Source organism: Triturus cristatus, chromosome 7, assembly GCF_964204655.1.
Source record: "Triturus cristatus chromosome 7, aTriCri1.1, whole genome shotgun sequence".
Lineage (NCBI taxonomy): Eukaryota > Metazoa > Chordata > Amphibia > Caudata > Salamandridae > Triturus > Triturus cristatus.
The window spans coordinates 139,641,179-139,657,412 of NC_140590.1; the positions used below are offsets into that span (position 1 = coordinate 139,641,179).

The following is a 16,234-nucleotide window of genomic DNA, read 5'->3' on the forward strand; positions in this document are numbered from 1 at the left end:
CTTCATTTTCATCTTCATTCCTTTCAACTTCCTTTACACTTGTCATCCGCACACCACCTTTTGACCTGCAAGCTTTTGCCAAATGCCCCCTTTTACCGCATATCCTGCATGTAGCATTCCTTGCACCACATGCTAGGCTAGAGCTTACATGCCCTGGGCATCCACATCTATAACAAATTATGGGCCTCCTTTCTCCAGTTTTAACTGCTGCATTCCCATAACCCTTGTTAATTGCTTTTTGGAATTCTTTCTTTACATCTTTTACTTCTTCTGCTGTATCCTTCTCACTCACCAATACTGTATTTTCAGTTATATTCTTTCCTTTATCAATTTCCTTTATCCAGTGGTCAGTATCCTCCATACTCCTAGCGATTTGGATTGCTTGTTCCAAAGTTGGGTTCTTTGACAATAATTTTTCTTTCACCCTTTTGTTGTTTGTACATCTGACTATCTGGTCTCTTATCAAAGAATCGCAAAGAGCTTGGAACTCACATGTCACAGCTAAACCTCTCAAAGATGCCACATACGACACAATACTTTCATCAGCTTTTTGCATTCTACAAAAGAATTTGTGTCTTTCAAAAACAACATTAATTTTCGGTGTAAAATGTTTTTCTAACATTTGAAGTGACATCTCATATATGTTTACCGGTTGGCCATCTCCCATACCTAAGGAAATTTCAGGTAGGTCATCATATATTCTTCTACCTTCCACACCTAGATGATGTAAAAGTATTGTTTGTCTTCTTACAGGCCCGTATTTATCTCCCCCAATCGCTAATAAATACGTTAAAAAAATATTTTTCCATCTTTTCCACGGTATGGTAGGATCTCCCGGAACTGGCAAAAACTTTGGAGGTGCGGACATGGATTCATCTGACATTCTTGTAGCCTAAATTAATTAAAGGTTAATCAATAGCTTAAATAATTAACTAAAATAATCAATTAAAACAATTGACCAAAATAATTAACCAAAATAATCAATTAAAACAGTTGACTAAAATAATTAACTAAAATAATCAATTAAAACAATTGACTAAAATAATCAACTAAAATAATTGACTTAAATAATTAATACATATCATCCTCAATGAAGTAGTTGAAACTCACTGTTAATTAGTTTTTCCTTTCTGCTCACAAAATTTTGTAGTAGTCCCTCCTTACTTTTGCTTAAGGTCTAGGATAGTCCTTCCTTTATTTTGAGCCTCATTCACTGAGACCCCTCCAGAAGCTTCAGCCGTTCGTTACAAACTCTTTTCCACAGGTACATTTCATAAGAACTGCAATCCGCTTTCTTTTTATTTTTCCTAAATAAACGCGCACTTGTTTATTTAAGGTGACAATTGCGAAGTGAACGCAAGATTGTTTACTTTGACAATCGTTCGCATCCGATTACACGTACAGTGATCCACGCGCTAGTCAACCACACGCTGTTGTTTATTTTTGTAATTCTATGCATCCAGCTACACGCGCAGCTTCTACCCTCTAGTCAGCACGAGCATAGTTCGATGTTGTAACTCGCATGTTTGTTTATGAAAATTCAGGCATATCGCAAGGCAGTTACGCGAGCAATGATTGTAATCTTAAAATAGGTTCCTCAGGTTTGTTTAATTTTGACATACACTCCGTTCATCCTGCGCTTCACCGAATGCCCCAAAGTTTGTTCACAACACCAAACAAGCACTTGCTGATGTAAATGAATACGCCTTGCTTTCAGTCAAAAACTATTGCAGTAGGAACACGTATCTGCATTAGATGATCAAAAACTATTGCAGTAGCAACACGTATTTGCATTAGATGATTAAAAAGAAATCAGATGTTCTTCTTTTTCTTTAGTTAAAAATTCCAATATTGTCTCTTCAATCTGCTCAATTGAATATAAATATATAATTTAAGTTAAATTATTTAAGAGCTTTGAATATTGTAAGTTCATTTAGTTGGCTTCTTCTTTTTGGGGTTATTTTAGAAATCCTTAATGACAAAAGAGGTTGACTTACAGTGTGATGAGGATGGAAAAGAATCCTTCAATTGCACTAATTTCAATTAGTGGCGTTCCAGAGGTGAAGGTTAGGCCAGTTGTCCTCTGCACAAGATCACTCGTCGCCAAATTTGTAGTAAACCACTCCAATGATGAGATTAAATTGATTAGAGTAGATACATATACAGCCCCCTTCAGCTTGCACTCCCAATACTGGTTAAGTGTAGAATTTTACCACAGCTTTGGTTCCATTACATCACAGAATTCTACACTTTACCACATATTCCTTGCATTGGGTCTTCCTCAGAATGATAGACATTCACCCCCAAGTATCTAAAGGTGTCAGGTCACCACTTCAGATCCATACGAGGGAAAACCTTGCACTCTTGGTCTGAGAGTCTACGAAGGGGGAAAAAGCAAGACTAGCCCAATTTCATTTCAGCCCAGATGCAGCTCCAATGTAATCTAGTGTCTCCATTACTTGTGGCAGATCTCTGTGCACAACCTGGAGGTATGCCAGCTCATCACCCGTGCAATGTGCGATTGTCTGAGAGGAGCCCCCACTCAGTATCCCCAATCGGAGTCCTTACATTCAAAAGAGCCCCACCAGGGGCTCTATTTCCTGGGCAAATATGATCGGTGAGACCCTGAACACTTGGAAGGCATCAGAGATCTCGCTGCTCATGCGAACCCGGGCCACTGCACTGGCATCAAATAGACCTATCTATTGCATTACCTAAGGCCCCCAATCCTGTTTTCTGCAACAACACCATAAGATATAGCCACCACAAGGTGTTGAAGGCCTTTTCAATGTCCAATGATAAAGCTGCACACAGTGGATTCACCTGTGGAGTTTCCTCTATAAGTCTAAAGAGGTGTTTCAAGTTAAGAAATCTGTTCCTCCACCGGTAGTGTACCTTTACCTGGTTTGGGGAGGACCATAATCAGTGCCACGCGCAGTAATGCTTGGAGCGTGCACTTGTTCTTGGTGAGTTGAAACATTGGATGGAGCTTTGGAGCCAGTACCATTTTCTAGGTTGAATAGAACCCCAATGGGATGCATCCATCCCAGGGGTTTTATTGCATGCCATCTGGTCAGTCACAGGACGTATACCTCTTTGACTGTCAGAGGTTCATCAAGAGTTTGTCTTTGGATAGGGTTGAGTCTTGGGATTGGCAACCTAGCTAGGTATTCTTGCAAAGTAAGGCCCCATTCCCTTCATATAGGTTGCTGCAATAGTTCAAGGAGGCTTTATTATTATCAGTCGGTGCCTTAAGTATCTTCCCATTCTGGGATCTAATAGAATTCATAGGGGACCCAGGGATCTCTGATCACCTTATGCCCCTGTCAGAAGTGGTATTGTCATTGTGCTCACAATAGTACCAAATGAATTGTGCCGACATTTCATGAAACATCCAATTGTGCAGTGCTGGGGTGTGAAATTTCCATGCGGGTGCTGGCCTGCACCATCTTTCACAATGTATTGTCATCTTGAGAGGATTATGGTCTGAAAGTGTACAACTGGGCACTCTGAGGCCAACACATGTCTGGATGTAGAGAAAGAGATCTATCCTTGTGTGTAGTTGGTAGACCACTGAGAAGAAAGAGTATTTTCTCATGTCGGGGTGAATGAAACACCATGTATCATGCAAGTGACTATGCTCGAGCCATTCCTTGAAGGTATGAGCAGTCAGAGGCACTGATATGTCCTGCAGCGGGGGATGTGACCTGTCTAGGTTGGTGTCATGTAAAGCTCTTTATGGCAACAACCCGGCGTTTATATCCTCTCGGGTTCAGCGTTACATCCCTTCTCCGGATCTCAGGTTGTCCCATCTGAATCTTCTGGTCGTCCCGTCCTTTAAATGCAAGAAACATGGGAGACTAAGATTTGCTGTCTTGGCCCCCCAATTCGGGAATGCTCTCCCTCAAGATATTAGATCACTGACCTCCTACACTCAGATTAGGAAACTTTTACGTATCTCCTCCGCCAGGCGTATGACTAAACCTTTCAAGCGGCAGTACCCCCTGGACTCTAGCGCCATGAAACCATTTGGTGTACGTGCGCTTTAAAAGTTCTTTTAACATAACATTTAACATAACATATACAATAATAAAATCCCCACCCCATATGCTCGGAGCTGTCAGTTAGTGTATCATCAAAGGAGCCAGGTTTGCTAGGAACTGGTGCTGGGTACTGTTGGGTGCGTAGAGCCACAAGAATAACCGGTGCCCCATCTAGCACTCCCTCTACCATTACATAGTGCCCATCCGGGTCTATTCTTATGTGGATTATTACTAGCGGCACCACAGAGGCCACCCAAATGGGTACCCCCTCGAATAAGTTGAGGCGGAGGTGCTCATAATCTGGCCTCTCAACCTCAAAGGCATTTCTTGCACGTATGCAATGTGTGTCTCTCTGCGTCTCAGGCAGGAATTTATTTGATGGCCCTGCATAGGGGTGGCCATACCTCGGACATTCCACGTCATGACGTTATACACAGGAGAAGTGTCTATGTAATGTGAAGCTATGGCAAAAAAAGACACTGTTCGCATACCCCTAAAAGGCGCCCCCTAGAGTCCGTTTATAGGTTCGATTCTCATCTTAAAACAGTGCTGTGGTGTTGTTGGCTCACAAAAGAAATGTTCAAAACTTGTACTCCACCTCTCATTCCTGGGTCAGAACAGGAACAAGCCCATGACCAAATGTGAACTGTAACAAATAACGAAATAGCCCGTTCCATCTGGAGTGATATAGCAGCTAAGTGTGTCTGAATTAAGTGCTTACAATCCACACATGTGACACATTGAATTGAAATTGAATTGAAAAGGCATTTCTAAAGCGAATGGCTACCCGAAAGCATCCCAGCGCTAATGCGACCCTTAAAGCAGGTAGAGAATTTAAGGAAACAAAAAGGTCTTCAAAATCTTGCGAAAGGTGAGATAGTTCGATTCACAACGGATCAACAACGGCAAGTTGTTCCACAGTTTAGCAGCATTGTACAAAAAACGGCGTCCTCCACTGCATGCTCTCTTTATTATCGGGACTATAGCTAGCTGCTTTTTGTCGGATCTAAGTGACCTGGCCGGGCGATAGGGCTGAATAAGAGATATGATAATGTGGGGACCTTTATCAGAAAGGGCATTATGAGTGATACACAGTGCCTTGAAATGAACTCTTTGGGAGATCGGCAGCCAATGGAGCGCTGAAAGCAATGGTTTAGCTGAGATGCGCTTAGAAGAGTTAGTAAGTAACCGTGCTGCACAATTTTGAATGACCTGGAGCCTTTTAATAGCTGACAGGAGGGCTCCTAGATAGAGACCATTAGCATAGTCCAGGCGAGAAAGGATGAGTGCCTGGACCAATACTCTTCTCACAGTTAGTGGGAGCAGGGGGAGGATCTTTCTGAGCATTCTTAGTATTCCATAGCAGCCGGCGGCTACTTTACTAGCCTGCTTCTTAATTTCCGCTTTAGGAGTGGGCGGGAGACCAAGACAGTTAGGCCAGGAAAAGGCTATTGTACAGGGGGAATGATTTCCTAAAAACATAAGTTCAGTCTTATCCCCGTTGAGCTTTAAATAAGAGTTATCCATCCATCTGGAGACTTTTTGCAAGCATAAAGCCAGATTAGGAGCTAAATTGTCCTCTTGACTAAGAGATACCACTAACTGGGTGTCATCCGCATACGTGACAATCTGGATGCCATAAGGAATTACTAGTTCCACCAAGGAGCTCATGTACACATTAAAAAGAGTGGGGCTCAGGGATGAGCCCTGAGGAACCCCACATCTAAGGGTCATTGGCTCAGAAGTAAAGTTTTCTTCGAAGACTACAAAAGAGCGGTCTTCTAAGAAAGATTGCAGCCATTTCAGTGCCAGGCCGGTAATGCCAACCTCCCTAAGCCTTTGAATCAGAAGCTGGTGGTTAACCGTATCAAAGGCTGCGCTGAGATCGAGCAGGATTAGTGAACATTGATGGGTTCCCTCTACCCCTGTTCATAGGGCAGCCCCCCATTCACCCCCATTCACTCCCCATTGTGTGTGCGCCCCCCTTGAAAAGGATATCGTTTTATTGTTCAGAGCACTTGGTCCACTATCATCAGACTGAGTTCAGGTCCTGAGCACAGTTCCACTGGAGTGTTCTCCAAGGCAAAGGCCAACTCCTACTCTGGAAGCCCAACGTGCGATCAGGGGATCCTGTGTCCAGGCTGTGGCAGGATTCCAGTTCCACCAATGCCAGCACTTGCTCTCTTGCCACCTGCTTACAGGTTTGCTCTGATGCATCTGCGCTGTCGTCGTGGTAATCTCTGGCAGCCCTTATCTGTTTCCGATCGAGCCTCACGCACCCCACAGATACCCCCTTTGATTCCAGCCACTCCCAGGTGTCAGCCGGTGTCATAAAGAAGAGCGTGGCTACAGAGGCTGTGACACATCATCTGGCTGGGACAGAAGATAACATCACCATCCCAGCGTGCAAAGTTTCTGTTTGATCGACATGAATGAGCCCCTACGTCTCTGTACTTCGGCATTCAAGTCTGGAAAAGTTCATTGAACTCTTTATCAATCTGCCAGGGTCCCTTGGTTCTGGCAACCTGTAAGATGTCATTGCAATCTCGGTAGTTGAAGAGACGTGCAACCACTGGTCTGGAAGGGGACCCAGAGGTGGACCCTAATGGGGACCCATTGTGCTCTCGCGACAGAGAAGAAGGTAAATAGTTTATAGCCAAGGACCGTCTGAAAAAAAACAGTCCTATGGGAAGAGTTCCATGTTGGGCCATCCGCGGATAGTGTTTGGCACGCACAGACCTCTGTGTCATCAGTCTTAGCACGCATTAGGGAGATCTCCGATTGTAGGGCCTTGATGTGCAATTGCATCGTCTATATCGAGGGGCATATCCTGCCAGTGTGGATTCGTTTGCCTCCCCTCTGTCGCCTAGATTAGGCTGGTAAGCCCGCAGAAGCCCCATGTTGATCACCAGAGAGTCTAATTTAGATTCCAAATTAGTTTTGATATCCCGGCTGGCCTGTAATAATTCATCAAACCACCCCGCTTCTGCCTGAGCCGTGCAGATGCATTTAAAATGCTGAAATAGAGCACCATTTTACCCAAAGAGCCAGTGTGGATTAATTTTGATTATAACTCTGTCCATATCTCCACTCAGATGTTACTGGAGGGCTAGGGCCCCTGAAACATAAAAACCTGACTACTTGACTATTTATTTTCCGGTGATGAGCAAGTGGTTGTTGGAATTTTTCCTGGTTTCGAATATGGAAGGATTTCTTACTAGAATTCTTCAAAACTATTTGGTAAAACTCAAAATATACACAATCCACCCATTTTTTAAAGTTAACCTGAGTAAAAATTGATAGGTCTGAGAACTTGAGAAACAGGCAGTTTCGCAGTTGGAGCAGTCTATGTGGGTCCACCTGGCAGAGGTTGAGGTACGTTCACTCCCTCCAATGCAGAGGAGCTGGAGGAAGAGTGGGTCTCAGTCCCCCCATCCGGACCGCCCTTGGTGTGTCGTTGTTAAACCACGGTCATGTTGTGCTGTGGGGAGAGGGTACAGGTGATGTTTGAACCGAATCAGCACTGACAGGTATAAGCTGGCAAATGGAAACAGCAGAACGAGGAGGGGCCCCTCTATTTCTCAGGGGACCTCTCCTAGTGGACTCCCCCGGTGAGCGATCGACATGTGGGGCACTAATCCAAGCAGTGTGGCCATCAGGTTGAGGGACCAGGCAGAGATATCCAGTAGGTTGCTCTGTAATCTTGTTGAATGGGGGGAGGTGCCTTCGGGTGGTGAAGCACCAAATTCACCTCCAACCACCCCAAATCAGTATATGCAGGAGAGAAGGCTGCAGTGCGTTCCACAGAAACTACGCCATGAGACTAACCTGGTGGATGGGGCAGCTAGGTCCTCCCGCCTGTACTCTGTTCATTGGTAGGGAGCAGTCCAGGACTGCGGCCCCAGCGCAAGGCCAGAGACAGTCACTCTTTTGGTCAGCAAAGGGAGAGGGCTGCTCCAACACCCACTCCCACATGAGCCCCTCAAATTGGGGTTCAGGAGCCCTCGCTGGTATTTGAGGTGGGGGAGCTGCGGGGTGATCTTCAGTGAAGCTGCTCTGCAGTACTGTGGTGGGGAGGAACTGCCCAACCCCTGCTACACCCCACGGCCACATGTAATTCCGCTTCTTGTCCCCCCATGGGCAATGAAGGTGGAAGGTTTGTAGGGGGCTCCCCTAAGTTAGGTGCACTCTCCAGAGTTCACCAGTGCAGCTGTGGTTGATGCGCACGTTGTCGTGGGGTGTCCGGGCACCTGCGCGAGCCCGCTGCTTTTGTTTTCAGTAGGCCCTGGTCTCACGCGCCACTCTCTACAGACGCCCTGCTTTGGAGGCTATTCAGTAGGGTCCAGGGAACTTTTTGGGCCCGCACACCCCAGGAGAGGGTCTAACAAAAGAAAGGATGGTGTCGGGTGGGTGGAGAATACAGAACTCTTGACTGCACTTCCATGCCCCCTTGGTCTGCCAGAGGCTATACCTGTTACTAGGGGAGTTGAGCACAGGCCCTTGAAGTGAATGTTTTAGCCTACTTTAGCTGATAGGCATTGCTAATGAGTTACCTAAGGTTGAAGCAAGACAGGAGTATGGTTGCTTTGATATTTTTGTTTTTAAAATTTATAGTATATCTAAAATAGCTTTGTTATAGGATAGCAAAAACATCCTTGGATGATATTTAAATATTTATTTAAATCACATTCAGTTTTCACCAGAATTACTAGATTGCCAAAGTTGCCATTCGCTGCACATCTCCAAAGATTTCAGTCGAGAGAGGACCACAATCCCGTGCACACATGTGTGCAGTTTTTCAAATGTTCTTGCGGCTGTATGCCTTAAATGTACCATTTGCTAATATTTATGCTTTAAATGCACCATTCGCTAATAATTTTTTAACATATCCCTATGGCAAAATGCTCAAAAAAATGTGAAGTGCCATTTAAAATAGTGCACCATCTCAGCCAAGGAGCCAGCGTGGATGAATTTTGATTAGAACTTAGTCCATCGCTCCACTCAGATGTTACCGGTGGGCCAGGCCCCCGAAACATACAAACCTGACTACTAGCATGACTGTTTTCATGTGGCGAGCGAGTGGTTGTTGCAATTTTTTCCAGGTTTTGAATATGGAAGGATTTCTTACTAGAATTGTCAAAACTATATGGTAAAACTCGAAATATGGAAAATCTACCCATTTAAAAAAAATTAACCTCCTGAGCAAAATTGGACAACACAAACCGCCCAAATGTGTTGGGCCTGAGAACTCGAGAAACAGGAGATACCGCAGTTGGTGCAGGTTGTGTGGGTCCACCTGGCAAACCCCGGTCCAGGGTAAAAAAAAAAACTCTTCAAACTGGACTTCATGTTGCTGGGGACGACAACTCGAAGTCGTTGTGTCACCACGGTCATGGTCAAGTACTACTGGAGAATGAGGGCAGCTGAAGACAAGACGGTGGCCCATCGCTGCTGGGAGGAGGCCAAAAAACAATCAAGGCAGACCCAGTCCATAGTCCGAATTTTAAAACAAGCTCTTTTAACATTAAACCTGGAGGAAGCCTGGCACACACCGATGCCATACTCCGCATTCAAACAAATAACCAATAAAGCGATCAAAAAACATTGTTGCAAACAGATAAAGCTTTATTGGCCAGCAAAAGTTATGCATGGATGGTGATGCCAACCTATAAACAGCTGAAACCGCAACCATATTTACAAGAAGGCTTCTCAGACTTAAGCGGAAACTGACTTTACTGAGACTGGGGTCCTTTACGACAAAGGATCTTACTCCAAAATGGCAACGGACCTGGTCAACCTCGGACTGCCACCTCTGTGGTCATGGAGCAGAGTCCCTACTACACCTACTATGTATCTGCCCGGCTTTACACAATGAAAGGAATATCCTCTTACAACCAACTTTAAGGGAAACACATATAAGAACTTGCAGAGCGCTGTCATAAAATGTCTAAGTGGCTCATCTGTCCAACTGTCTTCTAAGACTATAAAATTCTTGAATTTGGCAGCACACGAAATCGAAAATAAGAATTCAGGGACAAAAGATCTTGGGAAGAAGAACAAATGACCAGCATTCGATCGTGTAGTCGGGCAGAGTCCTTTGCAGACCTTTTGTTTTTAATTTGCACTTTCCCTCTCTCCCTGCCCACTCTTAAGCACAAGCACTTTTCTTGAAATTGGAGGCACAAATATGTCCATTCTCGAATTTAGCAGCACAAGAACTTGGAAAGAAGGATTAAGGGATTAAAGAACTTGGAAAGAAGGACAGACGACCGGCACTCCTTCGAACAGTCGGCCAGGGTCCTTTCCAGAACTTTATTTGCACTTTCTCTTTCTCCTTTCCCCCCTTCTCAGCACAAGTATTTTACTTGAAATAGGAGGAACAAACTTGTCTACAACTCATTTTAAAAGCCTTGTGGTAGAAGTAAATCATAATATATTTTTGGCCTTGGGAACGAACTACACCATGTGCAGGTCATGACAACAAAATTGTTTTATTGAAATCTTTTATCTAGCTCATCTGTGTTGCATTGTATATCTTATGGTGGTATGTTCCACCCTTTTATGATTTTTAGAAAATCAAATAAAAGATTATATTGCTAGGGACAACCACTCGAATTGCCAGAACCGGTCAAGTCTAGGTTCGGGGGTCTTTCTTTCTATCCTGCTAAGCGGTAGCAAACTTTGCAAACTTAGGGGCAGATTTGCAAGCCCTTTGCATCACATTTGCACCGTCGTTGCGTCACTTTTGTGCCGCAGCGGCAGCGTAAAAGTTGCGGCCCATTTACAGCGTGACACATCTAGGGAGATGCATCACGTTGTGAAGCCCTGCGCCACATTAAACCTGCGTCAGGTTTAATGTATTCAGGGTGGGCGTTCCGTCGCAGGAAGCCCCGTAAAAGTGACGCAGTGAAATCTACAAGATTTCACTGAGTCACTTTTACGTCCATGCTGCGTCAAAACCCTGCGCCTGCTTGAAGCAGGCGTAAGGAGTGACGCAGCATGTTAGGCATAGTGCGCCCCTGAGCATTGCTGGAGTTGTGTCGTGCTTGCGACACGACTCCAGCAATGCGTGACTTTTCCGTCAACAGATACGTCAGAATTTCTGATGCATCTGTCAAACCTTGCGCCATGGTGCGCCGTATTGTAAATACGGCGCATCCACGGTGACGCAAGGATTTGGCATGTTGGCGCAGAGAAAGTGACGCATCTCTACAGATGCGTCACTTTCTTGTAAATCTGCCCCTTAGTTCACAAACACCCCAAAAAATAACAACATTTAGTCCAGCATTACTGAAGATTTAGAACAATGCTCGCTTGTTTTAGGGTGGAATGTTTTTATCGATTTAAAACAGTTTATATTTGCTATGATAAATAAGAGGTATCAACAAATTTGTGTTTAAAACTTTTTGTAAAATTGTATGGTGCATTTTAAAAATGATGTCTGTATTATTTCTCCAAAACAAAATAAAATTGGCTTCAATGTGGTTAAATAATGTAACACGTCTTTGCGGGTTCATGTGCTGCCGACTCACTTCTTCCTGGGTGGGGCACACTCTACCTAAAACGCCTGCTCGATAACAGCAGTTTGCCGATAATAATGGTTTGGCAAAAAATGTATAAAGTGCTTAGGAACTGTACAAAGTTGATGAGAGCAATTATAATGTTGGACAAAAATATCACCTCTGACCTCATGGTCACAGGTTCAAATCCCAGCTGGTCCACTCAGCATTTCATCCTTCTGAGGTCGATAAAATAAGTGCCATTGAGTTTGATAACCATAAACATCTGTTATTCTGGGCCATGGTACCCGCTGCGGTGAACGTGGGCTTTACAAATTCATGGTATTTTAATATAGCTGTAATCATCTAATTTACAGGCACCATCTATACCTAAAACACCATATGTCTCTTTAATTTTTATTGACTGAATATTAGAAATAAGTTCAATAGGGTTTCAATCTTCTGAACATGCAATTGCTTAACCACCAGGAGACATTTACAAAGCTACTATATATGTCATGTCTTATTATTTTGGGGCTAGATGCGATCGGACTCTTAAAATCATGACCAGGCAGCCCACCTCTGAACCGACTGTAATTTGTGCATAATTTTTTTGGGTACCATCATGCACAATACGTTTTGAGATAGTGAAGTATGAATGTAGTAAATGACACGGCAACAAGAAAAAGACCCACAATAGGACAGTTATTGAACACCCGAATTGATGTCAGCTTTCCATGCCAAGACAAGATTTGCAGGCCCATTTTTTTGATTTGTTAGGGGCATATTATCAAGACAGGCGATAAAATGATCGCCGCTTTACAGAAAACTGCCGCTAAAACGGTGATAATGGGCTTGATAATATGCTCTATGGAATTCCAATTGAAGCTCTAACATGGGCTTCAATTGGAATTCCATAGAGCATATTATCAAGCCCATTATCGCCGTTTTAGCGGCAGTTTTCTGCCGCTAAAGCGGCGATAATTTTATCGCCTGTCTTGATAATATGCCCCTAAGTTTGTCTGTTAGTGTCAATCACCCAGTACCTCATAAATAAAGAATGAAGCTGGGCTCTTCAAACCAAGGCCTCCAAACAGCAAACTTACCATGTACATAGACCTTGATGTCCCTTACTGCAAGCACTTGACCTCCTCTTTCCACTCTCACAGTGTAGAGCCCGCCATCGGAAACCATGGCGTGGGAGATGTTGATGGAGCCATCACCATAAACTTCCAGCCGCCCTTGATAGGAATATTCTACGGTCAGCAAGTTTCTAGAAGCAACCCAGACTGCCAGGGTGCTGGAAGCATTCCTCCAAGTGATGGTAGCATTTGGCACAGCCGGGAGGTATGTGATGGGTATGAAGATTGCATCACCCTCCCAAACCTCCAGCACGGTAGGCGCGGATATCTTGACTTCCTCTGCAAATCGAGAAGACAGTGATATAGTATGAGAGATGCAGAGAGACACAAGCCTTCAAGAGCAAAAGGTCTATAGGATGTGTAACTAATGGCCCCGTCAGAATTAAGTGGCCAGGTTGCGCCTGATGAGGGCTTAAAGCACCAAAACATACATTATGTAAAACAAATTAAAGCAAAAATTGCATGCTTCCTCAAGCTGCATATTCCCCTTAAAAATGCTTGGATGCAATTTCTTGTCCTACTGAAACCACCAAAGCAAACTTACCATAGACAGTCACTGGTATAACTGCCAGAGCAGGAAGTACATCAGCTCCTTCTGACACCATCACCGTGTAGTTGCCTGTGTCCAAGCTCGTTGACCTGGAAATATTGATGGATCCTGGGTAGAAGATCTGCAGCCTATCGAGGTAGGCTGTGTTTATCTGCAGCTGGGTTGAATTTACCACCCAGGTCACCAGTAAGTCAGAATTCCTCTTCCAGGAGATGGTTGCAGGCAGCAGAGTTGGGGAGAATGCGATTTGAATAGATAGTACCGCGCCATGCACGACTTCCAGCATGGTGGGATACGAAAGAGTGACAACATTTGCTGCAGTGACAATAAGAGAGGGTTAATCATTATTTCTTCAAAGTTCAAAGAAACAAAATCTGATGAGCATAAGATGAAAGTCCATGAATATACAATGGAGGCTAGAAACACGATCAAGGAAAGAGTAAGAGAGAGAGAGAGAGAGTCAATTACAACAAAAAAGCATGAAATAAGCTGGTGTAGGAAAAAAACACTTTTACAAAGCATGCAGTTCTAAGGTTGGAAATGCTAAACATGGTTAGCAAAAATGTGACGGGTGGGTGGGGGAGTGGAGAGAGTGGTATCTATCTACAAGCCCAAGAGGTGAATAATGTGCTGTCAGGTCATTTTGAGCAGCATATAGTGGCACTAAAGCAGCCATAAACCTTCCAGTATCATGTGTGGCACTTGGGGATCAGGCCTGTGGTTTCTGATATTCCAGTAGATTGGCTGTCGCATGATGGACACCAATATCTGGAGGCAGCACACGATTAATGGAGATAAACCCCATTTGGACTGTGAGTGGCCGTACGTATGTTGGGCAATGTCTGGTTCAATCTAAGCTGGGGTGAGTCTGTCAAGTGATTTAAGTTAAAGACTGGAGAATTGAGACAGGGTGCACAAACGGTATGATGCTAGGAAACACAGGTTGGCTGGTTGTGTTAATTTACTGACTCTTTTTGGATCTCTGCTCCTTTATACACTTCTATTGTATCTTACTTTGGATTTTGAGCAAAACTAACAAAACAACAAAGGGCCAGATTCACTGATCCGTCACGCAATGCAGTGCAGTAGGACAACCTGCTGCTCTGCGCTGCGTGAAAGGGAGAGGGCAGAAATGTGCCACATCTACTAAGATATGGTGCACTTCGGCTCACTTCCAGAGCTGGTGCACTTCAGGCAGCCTAGCTAGCGCCAATACAGACATTTTTGCACCATGGTGCAAGGGTGCCTGCGTTGCAAGCAGAATTGTTTTGTGCAGTAAGGGACACCTTCCTGCACAAAAACAATCCCTCAAGGCACTTACCTCTTTCTATGTGTGCTGCAGAATGTGGCACACATAGAAAGAGGAAATAACGAGGAGAACAACATATACACTTCTCGTTACGCTATCCGCTGGGAGGTGTAGCGATTTCACGTAATTCCAGGTGTACAAACCTTTGTAATATTATATTTGGCTAAGACGCTGGGATCTTTATACTTTAGGTATCACTGTTGTATTTTTACAAACTCCACGTAGCACAGTCATAAAGATTGATCTTCAGGATCTTAAGCCATTGCCTTTGAGAGCAACATACAGTGTCAACTATTAGGTGAGTTTTTAGCAGTTTTCTGAATTTGCTGAAGCCAGGTTCAAGTCTTGGAGAGATTAGGAGGGAAATCCCTTGGGAAGCTTAAAATTGCTTTAGGGGGGCATGTGTAGAGGGTGTTACAGTGGTACATTTGTGATATTATCACTGCAAGTTGGATGGCTCCTTCCTAAGCGAGGTGGAGTAGAGGAAGGACACCATGCATTAGTTGCAGATGGGAAAAGGCAGCTTTTGTAGCAGTGTTCACATAGTGCTGTCGAACAACATATTGAGGCTGTGAACTTTTCTCACCACTGTTTTGAAGTAACTGAGGCGTTATCCCAAATGCTTAAGCTGCAAGTTAAGGTAAGCGTTCTATTTGTCATCTTTGGGCAATTAGAGCCTGAAGTAAAAATTACTAAAGATCAGGCGAGACTTATCTTTTACATTGCATTGCTTGCACGGAGAGAAATTTGTAAATTATGGGTGTCCCCTCTCTCCCCAAATTTAGATAATCTGTTAAACTCAGCTAATTATATAGTCACTTTAGATGGGAAGAGTACTAGAGATGTACATTTTTGGCTCCCTTTTACTGAATGGTGTAATAATTTAAACGATAACCGGTAGTTTCTTAATGGTCCTATGATTATGCCTTATTAGCTTCGCTCGGCATTCGGGTTTTTGGTATTGGAGATTTGGTTCTGCTTGGCGGAAAGTGAGAGAGAAAAAAAAGCAGACAAATTTACATGATCCCTCCTTCTCTGTTTTCTATTCCTATCTATACCTACCCGTATTGCCAAAAGCATAAGGGGGCAAAGGTGTCAGGTGCCCATCAAGATGTGCAAAGGGAAAGAACGTATGTTTTTTCTTCTTGATAAAGAGGCTTATGAGGACAAAAAAAAATAAATAATAATTGAGAAATGATGTAGGTATGCGATAAAGAAATGTTGTTGTGCTTTGAAAAAGTGAGATTTGTTGTTGTCAGTTTTAGAAACTTACTGACGCATGGCCATGTTGAGTAACACACAGTGTATGCTCATAGAGAGCCATGTATCCAATTATATATCAAGTGTGATATCTAGGCTTCACTTACACATTGCTCAGTAGAAAAGGATAGACACACTAAAACAAGTAGTTTGATACTGACAGAAGGACTTAAACAATGAGTCACAGATATAGTCACAACTGTTATGTATCTAACTGCAATGGAGGTATTTTTACAGTCCCCCAGGCACTCATCCAATCACCCAGCCACTACTCAGTCAGACATCGAATCACTCACGCCCTAGCCACACACTTATTCAATCACCCAGGTACTACACATGCACTCTTTCAATCACACAGGAACGAATTATGTACTCATTTAACTATGCAGGCACTACCTATGCATTCATCCAATCAGTTAAGCCTGCGCACC

General features: G+C 43.8%; 1 protein-coding gene across 1 annotated transcript in view; it reads right to left on the reverse strand.

The window, feature by feature from the left end:
- LOC146809047 (uncharacterized) overlaps window positions 1-13,542 on the reverse strand; it is a 523,889-nt gene extending 510,347 nt beyond the window's left edge. Inside the window, exons 1-2 of the mRNA XM_085615855.1 lie at window positions 13,229-13,542; window positions 12,649-12,963 (exon numbers count right to left, since the gene is read on the reverse strand). Of these exons, the coding sequence (XP_085471981.1) occupies window positions 12,649-12,963; window positions 13,229-13,520 (607 nt within the window). The 5' untranslated portion in view covers window positions 13,521-13,542. The remainder of the gene's footprint in view (window positions 1-12,648; window positions 12,964-13,228) is intronic.
- Between the last annotated feature and the right edge of the window lie 2,692 nt (window positions 13,543-16,234).